The sequence below is a fragment of the Callorhinus ursinus genome, unplaced genomic scaffold (genome assembly GCF_003265705.2).
Source record: "Callorhinus ursinus isolate GAN/ISIS: 27379988/994484 unplaced genomic scaffold, GSC_fseal_2.0 scaffold7, whole genome shotgun sequence".
NCBI lineage: Eukaryota > Metazoa > Chordata > Mammalia > Carnivora > Otariidae > Callorhinus > Callorhinus ursinus.
The window spans coordinates 70572466-70593114 of NW_027397069.1; the positions used below are offsets into that span (position 1 = coordinate 70572466).

Here is a 20649-nt window from a genome sequence, read left to right on the forward strand (position 1 = left end):
GTGAGGCCTCGTCTGACGGGTGGCCTGGGAGGCAGTGACGGCCCCGGGCTAGGTAGCGGGGCGGGTGGGAGCTAAGGAAGGACTAGTGAAGGATAGGACAGAAAGGAGTCTTCCCCAGGGAGATGTCCATCCACTGGCTCACCTCCGTCTCTAACAAAACCAAATCCAGTGACCAAAAAGCAGCCGGGGCACAGCAGCCCCCAGGCCGGCGCGGGCCCCACCTGGCCGCGTCCGGCAGCGGGCAGTGTCCCTGGGCTGCCCTGCGGGAATAGGCCCAGGGAGGGAGGCCCTGGGGGTGCTGGGTGCAGGGCACTTGAACGTCCTCGTCATGGCTTTCCACACAAGGAGCCTTCAGAGGCCTCACAGGATCTGAGGAGGAAATGCCTCTCCTCCATTCCTCTGAGAGCTTTTAGACTTTCCCCGCATGAGCTGCTTGATCAGTGAGGCCCCAGGGACGAGGAGCCGTCCTCTGTCCAGCTTCGGAGGGGCGGCTCCCTCCCTCGCCTGTGCTGTGGTGGCCCCTCTAGGACAAGGTGCTCTTTGTGCACCTTTCTGAATGCCATCCGAGACCAGATGCCTTTCCCTGGGATGGTTCAAAGCAGAATCTAGCAAACGACACTGTCTCCTCCAGTCACAAGGCTGTGTTCTGTCGTCGACGTGGATAATCTCTATTCTCCGGTCTTTAAAGGTAACATTTCTAGTAAACAACTGATGTTTTCCTGTGGGAGCCACACAGTGGTCGTCTGTGGCCTGCCGTGCCACCCCAGGTGGACGCTTCTCAACCTGGCAGAGTGTGGCTCTGATCCCAAGCAGTGGGGGGCCCTTCTAAGTGCTCTCCATGAGCCGTTCTGGCGGCAGGCTGATGACTAGGGAGCTTTCCACCCTGAAGGCGGCTTTCTTTGCCTGCTCTGCTTTCATCTTGGATCCGGGGCCCAGGGCCTGAGGCAAGAAGGATGCTTCTAATCCTTGCCTGGCAGTAACTTGGCCACAGGACCATGGGTTCTTTAAGTTCTCTGGGTCTTCTTCATTTACTGTTCTGTGAAATAAAGGGCCTGGACCAGGTGGGGTCCAAGTTCCAGCAGAGCTCCCACCCTCCCAATGGGCTCCAGGCTTTTCCATGGCCAACTATACCCAGGCCACAGAATCCTCTCCTTCATTCAGGGCCAATTCACACTCAGCACCAACGGAGGAAGCCTCTACCTCCATACCAGAGAAGAAAGGAACCTGTCGCAACAACCCATCCAAAAAGAACAGCTGGAACTTGTCTTTTTTGGTGAGCTTTTTGGAGGGGGCTCCTGGGGGAGAGGAAGAAATGAAGGGGACTCGTTGAGACAAAAAAAGCAAACATTGTTTGGGAGTGTCCTTGGGAAAGGTAGCTTAGCCTCTGGAATTGTCTACTCCTTGGTCAAGTGGAAGGAACAAAAGCCTTGTCTTCCTTTTTCTGTTTTTCATGCACACCCTGCCTATGCCTACTGGGACAGAACCACGGCTGAGAGCTGTGAGGCATCCGTGGCTTGTATTTGACTCACTGGCACGAGGGCCTTCCACTGGGATTACTCAGCCACTCCAGACTGCGAAGGGCTTCCAGGTGTCCACTTGAGAGGACCTTCCCAAGCAAATCTCGTCTCAGGGTAAGTTGAGACCCAGAGGTCATGACCAAAGGGCTTGTCCAGCAGTTCCCATGTTTGCAGAATGTTACGCACTAAGATTTCCCTCACTAGACTTTCTCAGCCTCCGCAGAGACTTGAACTCTGCAACTCAAGAAGGGAAAGGAGGATGGCTTGGTAGGGTTATCCTGGGGCAGGGGTGTCTCCCTGGTTCAGATATAATATTTTCCTCTCAGAAACCAGGCCTGGTGGGAGATAGGGCTGTAATGGGAAAAGTTTTAGTGGGGCAAAAGAGGCTATGACCACCCAACTAGCCTTTGCCTGTCCAGCCTACATCCCTCAGCTTGACAAAGATGCACCATCAGGGCACCAGCTTCTGCCTGATGAACATTTAGCCGCCATTTGCATCCAAATGGGGAGCTCAGAGGAAGCCTCCAGCTCTTAGCCTTTCCCACTTTCATTCATCTTTCAGGAAGTCCTGACAGCCACAAAGTAGGGGGCTTGGGGAAAGCCGTTCATGGACCCAACTCCTGCACTTCCCCGGGCTGGCTTCCAGGGAAGCATCTGCTTCCTAAATGCTCAGCTGCAGCCAGAATCTGGGGGCAGAAGAGGGTAGGTGAAAAGGGATGGAAGGGGAGGGGAGTGTCTAAGTTGTTTTGTATTCTCCTGATAGAACATTTGGTGAAGTCCATTAAATCATGTCATTTTTTTTTCATTATTTTGGAATAAAACTCCCCTTAAATAGCTCTGATAACATCTTCATGAGAGTAGAAGTTTCCTGTCTGGAAAAAGAGTCCTAAAAGCAACAGAAGTCGGGACAACCATGAGGACGACAAGGAATTAAGACTGTAGGAAATGCTGATCTCAGTTATACATACTGTGTGTTGGTGTCCTGGTGTCCTGCAAGGGACTAAAAATGCGGCCAAGGTGAGAGTTGTCCTTCCGGTTTTCTGGGAAGACAGGCCCAGAACAGTGGAAGGACAGATCCAGGAGGGAGAGCTATGCTGGAGGCTGACAGAAGAATGCAGAACTTCTCACAGGCCACGACCACTTCCGGTCTCCCCATGGCCTTCTCTAGTTACTGACAGAACGTTTGGTTATCGATCGGTTTCTCACTATTAGTTGCTGGGTGTTTTTAAAATGTGGTGTGATTTTAGAGGCTTTTTTATCTCTTGTACTTGTTCATTCTAATTTTCTTTTGTCCTTCAAAATCCCAAGTTAAGAAAATTTTTTTAGTAGTTTTGAGACATTTCATGACTCTCCTGTAAAAGTTTTTACTCGGTCTTTGATCTCAATATATGTATCCTATATATTCTTCCTAGGGTTATTGTGAAATATTTATTAGAGAAGCAGCAGGGCTCCATGGCATGAACCCCACTGTTTACAGAATCAGTACTCATTTTCTCTGTGTCTGCTAGAAAGAAGGTGCTTTATATACATCGTCCTAAAGCCTCACAAAGACTGTGTAAGATGTGTATTATTTTTTTTCCCTTTTAGATGTATATTATTAGATTTCTTTTTTCCCCTCAGTGGAGGAAACAGAAGTTTAGAGAAATACGTACATCGCCCAAAGTTACTCAACTAGTGGCAGAAAAAACCTGGTAATACCTCACATTTTTTGGACTCCATATCGTCAGGTGCTATTCCAGGCTCTTTGTATAAATGATCAAATTTAATTCTCCCCCAAAACCCAGTTCTTACATCATCTCCATTTTACAGATATAGAAATGGAGAGGTTAACTTACCTAAGTGCACAAAAAAGTGACAGAGCTGGAACAGGACCCCCAGGCAGCCCAGCTCCAGAAGCGGGGCCCCACAGACCTCACTCCCTGGACTGTACCATCAAGCCTCCTGACCGGACCTCTCTCCTGGCTCAGAGAGACCACGGCTGACCCAGATCGTTGGGGCCTTGCTGGGCCAGTTACTATACTACACTGGCCTGAGCCTCTGCCACGTGCTCTTGGGGCTGACAGCACCTACTCCCTGGGACAGGACACGAAGCAGGTGAGGTGCCACATGAGCTTGGTCTCTGCCATGTTGGTATCCCACGTGGGAAAGTGAGGGGAGGGAGTCCTTCCTTTCCTTCTGTTAGAAAATCTGTGACGATCTGTTGATGGGTGGAGCTCAACCGAGCCTGACACAGACCCCTCAATACCTGTATTATGGATACAAGGATTCTTCACTTCTAAACCACTCTTGTTTCCTTCTGAACACCTCAGGGAGAGAAAGGGAAGCAGGAAGCAGTGTTGTTGAGGAGATGTGACGTGCACGTGCAAGAGAGGGGGTTCTGGAAAAAGAGGTGGGATTTGGAGGGGCAGAAGCAGGTGACAGGCCACGACATGCCAACAGGCCTCACCTTGGGGAAGGCAGAGATAACCCCCTCCCGAAGGAAACCAGTGCTAACAACGCCCCTCCGCGGGGAGTCAAGTGGCTTAATTGCTGAACTAGCCCCACAACCCCCGTTAGCTCTGCTACCCATCTTCCTTTCATGGCCTCCTGCCCCCTCCCCTGGGGTCTGGCACATCCCCACTGACCCCGGCTTAGGTTTGGTCCTTTCAACAGAAACCAGGCCTGGCCTCTGGTGTTGAGTGGGGCACCAATGCTAGATGCAGGGCAGCCTTCCCGGGAAAAGTACAGAGACTTTTTCCCCAGTGATTGTCATTGTTTTAATTAATAAGCTAATATTAACGAACTATCTTTGTGGGCAATAATCCAAAAGTAAGATCATTTCAGCCTTAGAACAAAATCCTACTGGGAGGCTGACAGAAGGATCTCGACCACATCAGGATTTTAAGTTTTAGGATTTTGTCATTCAGGCATTTGATTGGGTCCCAGGGAATTACCTGCACTCAAGCTACGCTTGCCTAGGGCCAAATACACAAATTCCACTTCCAAATGTGGGGCTCCGGCTTGGCAGTGGTCTCCAGACATATCAGCACCAGCATGCTTTAACGAAGCCACTGCCTCCCCTGCGTGGCCGGGGCTACTTACGGGGGACACACTGCTGGATGGAGCCTCCCCGGAAGAGAGTGGGGGGTGTCTTCCTGCTGAGCCTCTTCAGTAGGCGGTCACGTTCATTCATCCTGCAGGTAGATCAAATGCAGTCAGTCCTGGTTCATAGAAACACCTCTCAAAGGGCCTCACCCAGTGACTTGAGGTTGCAAAAATAAAACAGACAGGGGAAAAAGGCTTCCTCATGTCAGGAAAAACGTCCAGGTTGGCAAGCAGCTCTATTATTTACAGTAGATGCTATCTCGACACCTTGAGTGCACTGCTCCCTCTTCTAAAAGGTGCTCTGTTTCCAGTCTGTCCTGTCCGTAACGCCTCTCAATGCGGCCTTCCTCTTAACTGAAGCACACTACAAGTGCCCTTTCATACCAGGCTCACCCTTGGCTTTCCAGATCGCTTATGCAAGCAGTGATTTGTTTCTAGGGAAATGTCTTAAAGCCTCCGTTCCACCTGCAGCCGCCTCTCCCCGAGCCAATAAACTCTACCAAGGGCGAGAGCCTCCCCAGGGGCCTTGGGTCCCCAGCAAGAGACTGATTTCTTTTTGCACAACCTGATTGTTATTTTGAAACAGTGAAAACCAAGGGGAGTTTTCTTGGAAAACACAAGGATTAGGAGCTCTTCTTGCCTTCCCTGGAATGATTGCCTCCAAGTCTGGCACCTCTGTAAGGAAATATGGAGCACAGCTGATGTTCATTCCTATAAAGCAAAAGGGGGATGCTTTAAAATTGCCCAGGTAGGCAAGAGGGCTTTGATTTCTTATCATTACAATGTCACTTTGCTTGCCCCAGGAGATTCCTGGTGTGTGGGAGTTTGCCAATGCCCTCTGATGTGGGCTGAACTGTGTTCCCCACAGATGCATATGGTGAAGTCCTCACTCCCCAGTTACCTCGAAATGGGACTGTATTTGGAGACGGGATCTTTAAAGAGGTCATTAGGGTGGCTCTTAATCCAAGATGACTGGTGTCTTCTTGAGGAGAGAAGATTAGGACACAGACACCCACAGAAGGAAGTCCATATGAAGACAAAGAAGACAGCCATCTACCAGGCTCAGAAGGAACCAACATTGCCAGCACCTTGATCTGGGACTGCCAGCCTCCAGAAGTGTGAGAAAATAAACCCTGCTAAGTCACTCAGTCTGCGGTACTTTGCGATGGCAGCGTAGCAGACAAATCCCCCGCAGATCTGCTGTTTGTGGGAACGTGAGGCACCGAAGCTGCAGCTGCCTGCCGTCCCGAGCACATCCCCCACCATGTCTGTGGGCCTTGAGCCTGAGGAGGATGATCTCCTGATCACAGTCCACTTCACAGCGACCTCAAGGGCCTCAAAAGAACGGGGCCCAAGGTATTCTCAATAGTTCTCTGAGCTGAAGTTCATTTTGCCCTTGAGTTTCCAGAAGAGAATATTTTCTGATTATGTCAGTTGAAAGGACAATGTTTAATTCATCACCAATTAAAGGTGAGCCTCAGCTAGCTAAGCTTGGCAAAATGTCTGATGGCTGATGAGGAAAAACACTTTTTCTATCCCTTCACAGGCTTTCCCTTCTCTCTCATGTCTTTTTCTTCCCTGGGCCAAATTAATCTCACTGGGCCCTGCTGAGTGACTGCCCCGGCCAGCAGCCGACAGGAGCAGACGACCGAGGAGGAGCCTGTGAGTGTGCCGGGTGCCGTCCGGCTGGGAGCTCGCTCCCTGCTGACAGTCTGCGGTTCCCTGGGCTGGCTGCTTTCAGGACAGACGGAGGGTAATGAAGGGCTGTCCTCCCTGTGTGAGCCAGCACTGGCCAGGATGCCTCCATGGAAGGCACCGCCAGGCTCTGCCCAGGGCATGTGTGAAGATGGGGCACCTGAGGGCTGGGCTGCAGCTCCCTGGGGCAGGCTTTCCAGCCAGGTTGTGGCAAGGAAAAGGCACTCCCTCCCCAGGAACCTGGTGGACAGACTCAGCCTACGCTCCGCCAGCGCACCCGACCTCTGCCCCGGCCATCCCTGTGCCTCCACACTCAGGTCCAGCAGCTCTGCCAGCGGTGGGGCGAATGAGAACTTCACAGGACCACACAAGTGGGAAATCCCACATCTTGGTCTCTCACAGGGCAGGTGAGGAGACGCGGCTGTACCAAACACAAAGGTCACAGGGTGCATTACTGGCACTGTTCCTGCCCCTGCCTTTGCGCCGTGCAGGCATCCCTAATTCCCTCGTGAAATGGTGTATGCTTCTCTTTTTTATAACGAAACACTCCAAACGCATAGAAACTAATACGGCGAATGTCCACCAACCTGCTCAGCTTTAGCAAATGGTAGCTCCGCCGCCTGACCCCTTGTTTCAGAGGGACCCACTCTGTCCTGCAGCCCTTCCTTCCAGGTGGCAAAGGCTCCATAGGGCCAAGGAGACATGTCCACCCAGAGCCCATGCCTGTCCCCCAGCCCAGGTATTTGGGACACCAGAAGTCCCTGTTGAGTGACACCTCTCCAAGCTGGCATCCAAAGCCAACTTGACCTCCTCACTATCTTCCTAAGAGCAGACCCTATAGCCAGTGTGCACTCTCCTAGGCCTGTGGGTGGCCAAGGAGTGGTTTTTTGCAAGGGATATGTATGGATGGGGATGTCCAAACACATGTGTGCAAACTCCTTCACAGTTTAGGACAGAGCTGGGGTCTGCTAACTCTTCTCCATGCCACCACTTTCTGGCTCCAACCCCCAAAGAATCTGGGAATCACAAAGCACCACAGTCTTTTTGAAGGTATATTAATCAAGGTATATGGCTATTTGTTAGCTTGACTTATAACTTTCACATACCCAGACATGGTACTTGGTCTCCATTTGCACTCTCACACCAAGTCCTGTCCTGCTTGTGAGAACTACTTCAAAAAATTTTTTTAAGTGGATTTATTATTATTATTATTATTATTATTATTATAATCTCTACACCCAATGTGTGGCTTGAACTCACAACCTTGAGATCAAGTGTCACATGCTCCTCCGACTGAACCAACCAGCCCCACCGACTTCAATTTTAACAAAATGATAAAATCTCAAATATAAAGTCCCTTATATTCCTCCCAGATCCCATTCTTTTTCCTTCTAGTATAATAAGGTTAGAAATAATCTTCCATCTATATGTCATACTTTTGTTTTACATATATATGCAACACAACTAATACTTAATCATGTTCTAAAATACGTCTAAATAGTGTCATTTATTTTATCCTCCTCTTGTATCACATTTTTCTTTGCTCCTTTTCTTCTTATATTCTTTTTAATTATCTACTAATTTAGAGGAACTAATTCTTTGCAGGTAATCTTTTTCCTTCTAGATACTTTTATAATTACTCTGTCTTTGGTGCTGCAGTTTTGTTACAACACTTTGTATGACTAGGTGTAGATTTGGTTGTATATCCCGCTCGGTTACTCAGGCCTGGAAAGCCACTATAACTTGAAAGTTTACCTTCGTGTATGGAAAACACTTTGAATACTGCCTGTCCCCAATTCTCTGTTTTTTCTTATTCAGGGGCTTCTTACATATATAATTCTATCTTCCACATCTCTACATCTCCTCTACATTTTCCATTTCCTTTCTTTCTTTGGCTTTATCTAAACTATGATTCAGCTGACTGGCATGCTTTAATTTCAATTAGGACCCTTTTCATGTTTATCTTCCAGACCCACCTGTTTTTACATTTTTGTATACTGTCTTACTCTTGGTTTTTGATTTCTGTATCTTCTTTCTTCAGTACTTTATAGATCCTTTCAGATAGTCCTTGCATCTCCCATTCTTGGGGGGATGGGAGGTGGACTAATAAATGTCTGCAGTATTCCACAACTCGCCTTCACTGTGGTTCATTTACTGTGTGTGCTCTAGTTATGAAATCATTCTGAAGAATGATTTTCTTTTGCCTCTGCCAGGATCCTATGGTTTACATCAATTTTTATATTATCTTAGCTTAGTTCCTATAGCATTGGGAATAGTCTAAAATTGGACCTCATACATAAGCATGGGCTTCCAGTTTCTAGTGGGTAATTCTTTCCTCCGCATTGCTGCTTTGTCAATCTAGTGAGTAAAATGTTTCTAGTTTCTGTTTCATTAAAATAGCAGCCCTACCAAATTTGCAGCTTTATGCATAGGGTTCTCTTCTATCTCACATGGGACTGAGGTTTTATCTTCTCTCCCTACATTAATCTCTGAACCATCAGTCCCTGAGCCTCTTATGCAGTCTGATGTCCCTTCTTCAGCTTCATCTCCTTCTTAGCCTACTGGCTTTTGTGTCTCTCCATTTTTGGCACCTAGGTTTCTGTGTGCTTCTTTTGAACTCAATTACATATTAAAAGCCTTTCTTTGTTCATATTTCACTGAGCATATCTATGCATCTGGAAAAGTTCTGAGTCAGCTCAGTCTACCATATTGACTTTATCTGGTTTCTGTGAATAATTTATGTTCCCCTGACCCAATTACTGGAAAACATTATGGCTACAAAACAAAGTCATAGAACTGTTCTTTCTCAAGTCCTGCCATCCTCAGAAACAACCTTTTCTGGAGACCCTTAAAATAGCAACATGTTTGACAAAGCTTTGGGTAATGAAAAGGGTCCTAGAGCTTATAAAACACTCTAGTGGAGATGTTTGAGCCACTGACTTCTCTATGTGCTCCAATGTCGAAAATGCAAAGGAATATTATATTCCCAATTTCCCTTTTTCTTCTCTGTGGAAGAAAAAAAGTGTTATGAATGAATATTATTAAAATTTTTCATGAACGATAATATTGAAAAAGCTCAAGATAGAAAGGGGTGATAATAACATTTGCCCTTCATAGTATTCTGTCATCTACATATGTCTTGGAAGCTATCTACTCACAAAGACATAGGAAAGAAGGTGAAGGAAACACAAAACAAATATTTGGTTAATTTTGAATAATGAGAAGAAGAGAAAAAAGGAGTACAAATTAGCACAGGGGAGGACAATTTAAGTCTATGAGATTTTGGTTTAAAAAAGGAGAGAGAATCCTCAAGAAAATGCTGGCAAACTGAATTCAGCAGTATAATAAAAGGATTACACACCATGACCAAATGGCATTTATCCCAGCAATGCAAGGATGGCTCAACATACAGAAATCAATCAATGTAATGTACCACACATTAACAGAATGAAGGAAAACATCACATGATCATCTCAATTGATGCAGAAAAAGCATTTGACAAAATCCAGCACTCTTTCATGATAAAAATACTCAGCAAACAAGGGATAGAAGTGAAATTCCTCAACATAGCACAGGTCATTTATGAAAGACCCATAGCTAACATCTTACTCAGTGGTGAAAGACTGAAAGTTACATCTCTATAATCAGGAAGAAGACAAAGGAAGCCTGCTTTCACCACTTCTATTTGATGAATTTGTTGGAAGTTTTAATCAAAGCAGTTAGACAAAATTCCAAGTCTTTTTTTATAAAAATGGAAAAACTTATCCTAAGATTCAGAGGGAACTGCAAGAGACCCCCAAATTGCCAAAATAATCTTGAAAAAAGAACAAAGTTATAGGACTCACTTTACTGATTTCAAAACTTCATATAAAGCTATGGTAATAAGAACAGTGTGGCACTGGCATAAAGATAGACATATCAATCAATGTAATGTAATTAAGAGCCTAGAAATAAACTCATATATATCTATGGTCAATTTATTTTTGGTTAGGTTGCCAAAATCATACAAAAATTAACCAAATTTGGATAAAAGACTTAAATATAAGAGTTGAAACTATATAAATCTTAGAAGAAAACAAAGGCGTTGTTTAACGTTTATAAACAACTATACATCTTTATAACCTTGGATTTGGTAATGGTTTCAAAAATATGAAGCCCAAAGCACAGGCAACAGAAGAAAAAATAAACTGGATTTCATCAAAATTAAAAACTTTTTCTCATCAAAGGACATAATCAAGAAATAGAAAGGCAACCATAAAATGAGAGAAAGTATTTGCAAGTCACATATCTGATAAGGGTCTAGTATCCAGAATATATCAATAATCCCCAAAACTTAACAACAAGAAAGACAAACAACCCAGTTCAAAAATAGGCAAAGGACTTAAATAGACATTTATCCAAAGAATAAATACGATGGCCAACAAGGACATGAAAAGATATTCAACATCATTAGTCATTAGGGAAATACAAATAAAACCCACAAAGCGACAGCACTTAACATCTACTAGGATGGCTATAATTAAAAAACAAACAGAAAACAGAAAATAACAAGTATTGGAGAGGATGTAGGGAACTTGGAAGCCCAGCACATTATTGGTGGGATTATAAAATGGTGCAGCCACTGTTCTTCAATAAATTCCACACAGAATATCACATCACCCAGCCATTCCACTCCAAGGTAAAGATCCAAAAAGAAAGGAAAATGGTCTCAAATAGATACTTGTACACCAGTATCTATAGCAGCATTATTCACAACAGCCAAAAGATCAAAACAATCCAGATGCCTATCAACTGATGAATGGAAATAAAATGTGTATATTCTATACGGTGGACTATTACTCAGCCATGAAAAGGAACCAAGTACCGAGACATGCTACAACATGGATAAGCCTTGAAAATATTATGGTAAGTGAAAGAAGCCAAACCCCAGAGGCCATTTATTGCATGATTATATGAAATGTCCAGAATCGACAAATACATAAATAGAAAAAAGAGTAGTGGATACCAGGAATACAGGGTGGGTAGGTGGAGGAGAGAAATGGGAAATGACTGCTTAAAGCATATGAGGTTTCCTTTGGGGAAGTGAAAATGTTCTGGAAGTAGACAGTGGCAATGGTGGTACAATACTGTAAATGTACTAAATGCCACCGAATTGTACACTTTAAAATGGTAAGTGTGGGGCGCCTAGCTGGTTCAGTTGGTAGGGATGTGACTCTTGATATCGGGGTTGTAAGTTCGAGCCCCACACTGGGTGTAGAGATTATGTAAAATAATAAGTTTCACACTATGTGAATTTTACCACAATTTAAATGAAAGAAAACTCAATTACACAGAAAGGAGAGGGAATGGGTCCTGAATTGAAGAAAATTCCCTCCCATAGCCTGAACTGTTGCTAATGATGCCATCTTCACATTTTACTTCTCTAATGGTGGGAGGTGCTGGAGCTAATGTGTTATCTTTGATTGTGTCCTATCCTAGATGAAGTATACACGCCGACCGTGACTTACCGATATGAAAGTTGTATATAACATACATTCACCAAATGTACGTGCACTCTCAGTGCCTCCCCAGTAATGATGGTGAAACCTAATGTCATGCAAATCCATACAAGCAGGCTCTATTTAGAAGCTGACATATCCTAGGGGCGCCTGGGTGACTCAGTTGGTTAAGCGACTGCCTTCGGCTCAGGTCATGATCCTGGAGTCCCGGGATCGAGTCCCACATCGGGCTCCCTGCTCAGCGGGGAGTCTGCTTCTCCCTCTGACCCTCCCCCCTCTCATGCTCTCTCTATCTCATTCTCTCTCTCAGATAAATAAATAAATAAATCTTTAGAAGCTGATATATCCTAGAGGTGGTGGTGTGTTCCTATCTCAAAAAATGAGCAGTTTAGGAAGGAGCAGGGAGCTGAGAAGCATTATGTTGGGGAATAACAAACTCATGTCCACATTTCTGTCAGGCTATTCCTGCAAAAATCACATGAGCATAACTGCCAAAGAGCAGGAACATGGAGAATATAGCAAATAATTGCAAGTCTGTTTTTAGATCTTGTCAGTAGTTACAGCTGCTAGGAATCATAGCTGACATACAAAGCCAAAAACAAATAGGTATTTTTAGAAACTTATTTTTCAATTACTGCTGGACCATATTCAAAACATAAATCTGACAGGTTCCTCAATAAAAAAGCTAGTCCAAAGTTACTTTTCCTTCAGGTAAGGCTAAACATCTACCAATCTATCAGACTACTGAAATTCTAACCTATTTTTAAGGATCCCTAGAGAATGAGATTTCATAGCCTCAATTGGTAACTTATTTTACGCCTTATAATCTGAACATCAGAAACTGAGAAGCTTGTAGGCTCAAGTGCATTCCAGACCTACCTAGGCCTTTGTAGGATCAAAAACCTTGCCTTAGTTAAACAGACTAATGAAATGAGGGAAAATAACAAGAATAAAAACAAAATAGGTTTTCTAGACTAAGATTCCAATAAGATAGGAGTTATGACCCTGGAGCTAGGAGCCCTTCATAAATTCTGTTCCATTAGATGGTAGTAAATTATTCTCCTGTTTCCTTTCTGCCAATCCATACACATCCTGCTTTTAAAACATGACTTCCTTTCATTGAGCAATTATGTTATATGTGAGATCCAGTGCTGTTCCTGCCCTTATGAAGCTCACAGTCTCTGAGGTGATCTCCCTGTGCAGACACATATCATGGCAAAGGTGATGAGTGCCATAATGAAGATTACATGGGCCTCCAAAGTGGTAAAACTGAGGAGTGAAAACTCGGAGAAAGCTCAGGAAGGCTTCAAGAAGAATCGTCACTGAAGCTGCATCTTGAACAATGGATAACTCCTTGTTGATCATCCAGATGTAAACACAGAAGAATAGGGTTAGTGGGAAAGACAATGAGTCCAGTTTTGGATGTGAGGCTTCACATTGCCTCTGAGACATTCAGAAGGCCATGGGATATTGGGGTCTAGAGAGGTCCAAGCCAGAGATGCCACTTTGGATTCCTCAGCCTGTGTAAATCCACAGAGACCAGGCAGGATGAGGAGGTACCATGAGGAATGATTCCTCGAAGCACCAACATGTTGTCTGAGGGTTCAACCAGAGGGTCTGTTCTCTCAGGGACCAAGTCATACTGTCTCTGCATTCTTCATAGTACCCACCCTGGGCTGAGAACAGAGGACGTGGTTACATACATAAAATTGCATTTGTGCTCTGTATTTACTGATTCGGGATGTCTTATTCTATCTTATTCTCATGTGTCTCCACAGCCTGATTCTGCCATCATTTGTCTCTGTATCTGTCCCAATGCCTAACACTGGGCTAGGACACAGTGGACTTTCTAATAGCAGCCAAGATAAATTCCTTTGTATTATTCTCTACAGATGACAGAATAGGGACATCATCCCAATTCTCTTCCAGAGGAGAAAAGCCCCCCTCCAAACTCTAGAAGAGACTGTGAGAAACAAGACCTAACAAAACAACTCTGTGGCCTTTATAGAGATAGGACATTGTATTTTGTTAAGAATTCAGATTACATGGAACAGTTGAAAGACGGTCTGGCTGAGGACTCAAGGTTAACTAACTTAATACAAATTCCATTAAAAAATAAAAGGATAGATCCCTCCTGTCCTCCCTGGTCTCAAGTCTCCTCTGACCATCACAACTGGGAACTGGAAGGAAGAAAGGTTCATACTAGCAAGGTGCTTTATCTGTCCAAAGTTTTGGAAAGTGGACTGTTCTGGGTGTTGGAAGAAATGCCATTTTTTTTACAATGTGGATTAGTTGATTTCCTATCAAAAAGACAACTTTGTCCTCTGAGGAGTTGTAGTACCAAATTAAGCAGTGAATTTGCAAGAGGAAACAGCAGATTTGCCACCTCAAGATAGATGGGATCTGTCTGTTGACAACCACCCCAGGTTAGAACACAGGTGATGCACAAAGCCAACCCTGCTGATGGGCAGAACTGCAAGCCTTTAACAAAAAGAGGGGCAGCTGACATTGAAAAGATTTAAAAGCAAAAACAGATAACATGTGATCCTTTTCTAACGTGTCTGCTAGTAGGAGTGAGAACTTAAATAAACCAATGCAGTTGGAAGGAAAGTTCAAGAAGAAATAGAAACTAGCAGCTGGCAACCACATTGTCCTTTCACTTGAAACAGCAACTTGGATGAAATTGGTAAAAATGGCTTCTCCTGAAAATTAGTACTGCATTACCATATCCCACTGACTTTTAAAAAGTAAAAAAACAAAAACAAACAAAAAAATCCATTTAAAAGACATTTCTGTCCAGAGAGACTTCTGCTTTTAGAAAGATGAAATAGATGTATTTTCCCTGTTCCTTTTGCTAAGCACAGCTGACAACCCATTATATATAAAATTAGATATATAAAACAATTATACATACAAAACAAATTATATATATAATTATGTATGAATATACATATACATATAAAACAATTATATATATAAAACATTATATATAAAACAAATAGAAAACACTAAAAAGTGGAGAGAAGAAGGAACCTCAGAGCATGAGAAACCTCAGTTTTCTTTTGGCCTCACAGATCCCAGACTTGGAGCTGAAAAGCCTGGCAACCCAGAAATGCCACTGGGTGCAACCAAAAAAGCCCAGAAAAAAGCCTGTTTTCTCTAGCCAGAGGAACAGGAAAGGGGCAGGCTAGCAAGACAGAAAACTTTTAGACCATAATCACACAACCCCACCCTAACACCACAGGAAGAAAAAAACAACAAGTGTGGCTCCACCCCCACTCATGCCAGCAAAGACCAAGTGGTAAGCCTAGACTTCCACCCTTATGAGGCTGCAAAAAGGCACCTTATGGCCCTACTGAGGTGGTGACAGAGGAGGCCAAGTAGGGACCTGGGATTTGCATCCTTGCCAGCTGATAATGAAGTCTCTGGCCCCCTGTAGTGTCCGCAGAGACAACATGGGAAGAATGATCTTCTACCCTGCCCCCACCACCCAGCAAAAGGAGGCATTCCTTCTCCTCCTCCTTTGCATGGTATCAGAAGAGGCCTAACAGAGAATCAGGACTTTCATCACTCCCCAGTAGTAACAAGGGCATACCCCTGCCTCCTCCCCTGTGCCCCACCTGCCTACCCTTAGCAGTGTCAGTGGAGATTGTGTGGACAGCAGGAACTCCCATCCCCACCTAGCAGGTTTCAGTGGAGATCAAGTAGGGGATCTGGATGACTTCTACTTGGCAGGATCCAGAGTCAGATAACATAACACCTAAGATGTCCACATTTCATTTGAAAGTGACCTGTCATATGAAGAACCAGGAAGATGTCCAAATGAATGAAAAAATTCAACTGATGTCAACACTGAGATGACAGAGATGGTGGTATCATCTGACAAAATATTAAAGCAGCCATGATTAAAATGCTTCTATGTGCAGTTAGGAATATGCTTAAAACAAATGAAAACAAAAGCAAGCCTCAAAAAAGAAATGGAAGATATAAAGAAGAACCAGTTATAAATTTTAGAACTCAAAAATACAGTAACAAATAAAGAGCTTGGTGGATGAGCTCAATAGCAGGATGGAGAGGATAGAAGAAACAATTAGTAATCAGGAAGACAGAACAGTGGCAATGACTGAATCTGAACAACAGACAAAACAGACTGAGGAAAAAACTAACAGGGTCTCAGGGACTTGTGGGAATAAAAGAAGATATAACACTCATGTCTTCAGAGTTGCAGAAGGAGAGAAGAAAGAAAAAGCACTCAAAGAAATAAAGGCTGAACTTCCCAAATTGGTGACAGACATAAACCTATAGATTCAAGAAGCTGCACAAATTCTAAATATGCTAAGCCCAAAGAAATCCAGCCCAAGATAGATCATAATTAAATTTCTGGAAGCTAAAGACAAAGAAAAGATCTCAAAAGCAGCCAACAAAATGATACCTTACCTATAGGGAAAACCAATTGGAATGACAGTGGATTTCTCATCAGAAACTATGGAGGCCAGAAGAGGCATAATATTTTTCAAGTGTTGAAAGAACTGTCTACTTGGTGGAAATATCTTTCTGGAATGAAGAACTCAAGAGATTTTCAAATGGAAGGAACTAAGACTTTGTCACCATCAGAAGTACCCTACAAGAATAGCTAACAGAAGTTTTAGAAACAAAAAGGACATGATGAAAGAAAGAATCTTGGGACATCAGGGAGAAAGAACGAACATGGTAAGCAAAAATATACATTGGTACATACAATGGGCTTTTCTTTTCCTCTTGAAGTCCCCAAATTATGGCTAAGTTAAAGCAAAAGTTATACACTGTCTGATGTGGTTCTAAATGTATATAGAGAAAATATTTAAGAAAAGTATATTATAAGTGGGCATGGGTAAAGAAATGTAAAAGGAGGTAAGTTTTCTATACTTCACTCAGGCTGGTAAAATAACAAAAGCACTAGACTATGATTAGTTATGTATATATAATATATAGAACAACAGTAAAGAAAGCTATACTGTGAGGCACATTAAAAAATACAATAGATAAATCAAAATGGAACTCTAAAAAATGTACACATAACCCACAAGAAGGAAAGAAAAACAAAACAGAGAAATGAAAACCAGAACAAACAGAAAACAAAAGATAAAATGGAGAATTCTACTGGATTCTATTCTCCCTGGATAATTCTATCAAATATATTTAAAGAAGACTTAATACCAATTCTACACAATCTTTCCCAAAAATCGAAGAAGAAAGGATATTTTCCAATTCAATTATTAAACTAGTATTTCCATGACAGCAAAACCATTTAAAGATATTTAAAAAAAGAAAAAAGAAAACCATTGCCAATACTCATGAATATAGATGCAGAATTTCTGAATAAAATATTAGTAAATGCAATTCAACAATAGATAATGATAGCAACACCACACGAACAAGTGGGTTTTATTCCAGGGATGCAACACTGGTTAAATATACAAAAATCAATCAATGTAATCCACCGTATTAACAGGCTAAAGAGGGGGGGGAAAAAGCACGTGATCCTATCAGTTGCTACAGTAAAACACTTTACAAGATTCAACACCCATTCATGATTTAAAAGACAAAGTAAAACCTCCTAGTAAATTAGGAATAAAGGGGAACTTCCTCAACCTGACAAAGAATATCTATGAAAACCCCACAGCTAACACCATACTTTGTTATAAAAGACTGATACTTTCCCCCTAAGATAGGGAACAAGGCAAGGTTGTCCATTCCCACCACTCTTATTTGGCATAGTGCTGAAAGTTATAGCCAGTGCAATATGGCAAGAAAAGGAAATAAAAGAAATATGGATCAGAAAGGAAGTAATAAAAATGTTTCCATTTGCAGATGATGTGATGATCCAGAAAATCCCAAGAAATATAAATATAAATAAGAAAGTACCAATACGGGGCGCCTGGGTGGCTCAGTCATTAAGTGTCTGCCTTCAGCTCGGGTCATGATCCCAGGGTCCTGGGATTTAGCCCCACGTCAGGATCCCTGCTCAGCGGGAAGCCTGCTTCTCCCTCTCCCACTTCCCCTGCTTGTGTTCCCTTTCTTGCTGTGTCTCTCTCTGTCAAATAAATAAATAAAATTTAAAAAAAAGTACCAACACACATATATAAATGCATATAAAACTCCCAGAACTAAGACGTGAGCTGAGCAAGGCTGCATGCTATGCATGCTATAAGACCAACATACAAAAGTCAGTTGTATTTCTATGTACTAGCAATGAACACATGAATCCTGAAATGAAAAATATGATGCAATTTATGATTGCTCAAAAATACGAAATAGGTGTAAATCTAGCAAAATATATACAGGACTTATACACTGAAAAGTACACAATGTTGACAAAAGAAAGATCTAAATAAATGGAGAGACATGTCATTTTCATGGATTGGAAGACTCAACATAATAAAAATACTAATTCTTCCCAAATTAATATATAAGTTTAAAGCAATTCCTATCAAAATCCCAAGAAGATATTTTGTAGGTATAGACAAGATTACCTAAAAAATATATAGAGAAGCAAAGGAGCTACAGTAGCTAAAACCAATTTGAAAAAGAAGAATAAAATGGAACAGATCAGTCTACCTGATTTCAAGACCTACTGTAATCAAGACAGTATGCCATTGGTTGGGGGAAAAGACACATAGATTAATAGACTAGATTAGAATAGAGAACCCAGGAAAAAGACCACAAAAACCTACCTAATTTTGGATGAAGGTGTGAAAGCAATTCAGTAAAAGATATTCTTTTCCACAAATGATGCAGGAGCAACTATGCATATGTAGGGAAAAAGCAAACTCTCTATATAGGTTTCCCACCTTATATAAAAATCAACTCAGTATGAATCACAGACTTAAGAGCAAAATATACAAATATATAACTTGTAGAAAAAAAAATCAGACAATATATTTGGGATCTAGGACTACGCAAAGAGTTCTTGGATGACACCAAAAGCAAAAATCCATAAAGAAAAATTCATTTGGGCTTAAAAACTTTTTTTTTTCCCGAGAAAGATTCTCTTCCAGAAGCCGAAAGGACATACTACAGAGTGGGAGAAAATATTTGTCAACTATATATCTGACAAAGGACTAAAAGTCTAGAGTATATAAAGAACTCTCAAAACTCAGCAGGAAAAAAACCCAAGGAATCCAATTAGAAAATGGGCAAAAGACACAAAGAGACATTTCATCAGAAAGGATATACAGATGGCAAATGAGCACATGAAAAGATGTTTAGCATCATTGGCAATTAGGGAAATGCAAATTAAAACCACAACGAGCTACTACTACACACTTACCACAATGGCTAACATAAAAAAAATAGTGACAACAAATGCTGGCGAGGATGTGGAAAAATTGGATCACTCTTACATTACTGGTGGAAATATAAAATGGTATGGCCACTCTAAAAAACAGTTTGGCATTTCCTTAAAAAACCAAACACATCACAACCTTGTGAATGCACTAAAAACCACTGAACTATATACTTTGGAAAGGTAAAGTTTCTGTATTTGAATTATATGTAAAAAGAAAAAAAAGATCAGATAAACCTGAGCTAATGTGCAGCCCAAATTATCACCCCACAGAATGGAAGCTAAAAAATCGTTCTTATTTTAAAAAACAAACAAACAAAAACCCTACCTAAATATGCAATGACCACAAACCCAGCAGTTGCACTCCTGAACATTTATCCCAGAGAAATAAGGACTTACGTTCACAGAAAAACCTGTAAACACGTGTTTACAGGAGCTTTACTCACAATAGCCCCAAGCCGGAAACCCAAATATCCTTCAACAGGTGAATGCTTTAACAAAGTGTGGTATACCCATGCCATGAAATATTACTCAGCAAGGAAGAGAAAGAAACCATTGATACTATGCAAGAACCTGGATGAGTCCCCAGAGAATTATGCCAAGCGAGAAAAGGTCACTACACCTTGTATGACTCATGTATATGACATTCTTGAAATGACAAAATTATGGAAATAGAGAACAGATTAACAGCTGCCCAGAGCTAAGGAGAGGGCAGAAGGTAGATGTGGCTATAAAAAGATACGAAGATCCTTGCGGTGACAAAATGTTTCCTATCTTGACTGCATCAGTGTCGACTCCCTGGCCGTGATACTGTTCTTATAGTTTTGCAAGATGTCCCCAGAGGGGGAAACTGAGTAAAGCCTACAACAGGATCTCTCCGTACTATCTCTTACAACCACATGTGAAGCTGCCAATGATCTCAAAATAAAAAGTTTAAACAAACCCCCCAAAATGTATGCATTTCCTTCTCTTTTGTGCTCCTCTGCAGGGTGAGGAAATGCTCCCTCGCTGAGCTCCTCACAAGGGGGTGGGAGACTCTCATCCATCTCCTGTAGCCGCCTACCCCAGGGAGAGCCGTCCGGCCTCATTAGCAGAGCAGGCGAAGTGCAATTTGAGTGACAGCCCCGGCACATATGGAAACCATTACCTCATTTTGCGACTTGTAACAAGGTAGTGAGGCTCCCCTTCTACAAGGCTAAGTTCCGTGGTCCAGTCAGAAAGCCTATGTAAAGGTCAGGTGGGAGTCACAGGGCTGTTAGGAACAGATAAATTAGCAGGGCACCTGGCTGACCCCGCGCGGTCTCGGTGAAATGCCATGCGGGGGGCTGAAAAGCCCCCAGCGTGCGGCAGTGAGCGAGTAGTTTAGGCTCCGTGCGTTTCCTGATGGGGTGTTTGGGAAAGGACAAGGCAAAAGAACTTGGGGGTGAGGCACCATGCTGGCCAGGAAGGGGCAGCTTTCCAGGCATCGAGTTCTGTGAAAGTTCTATTTCTACCCATTGGCCCGTGCCATCTCCCCGCTCAAAAGCATACA

At 42.8% G+C, this 20649-nt stretch overlaps 1 protein-coding gene across 4 annotated transcripts in view; it reads right to left on the reverse strand.

Annotated features, from left to right (window-relative positions):
* ATP8A2 (ATPase phospholipid transporting 8A2) overlaps positions 1-20649 on the reverse strand; it is a 493533-nt gene that overhangs the window by 7347 nt on the left and 465537 nt on the right. For all 4 annotated transcript variants that reach the window (XM_025874698.2, XM_073894767.1, XM_073894766.1 and 1 more), the window contains one exon: positions 4599-4690. In XM_025874698.2, the coding sequence (XP_025730483.1) occupies positions 4599-4690 (92 nt within the window). The remainder of the gene's footprint in view (positions 1-4598; positions 4691-20649) is intronic.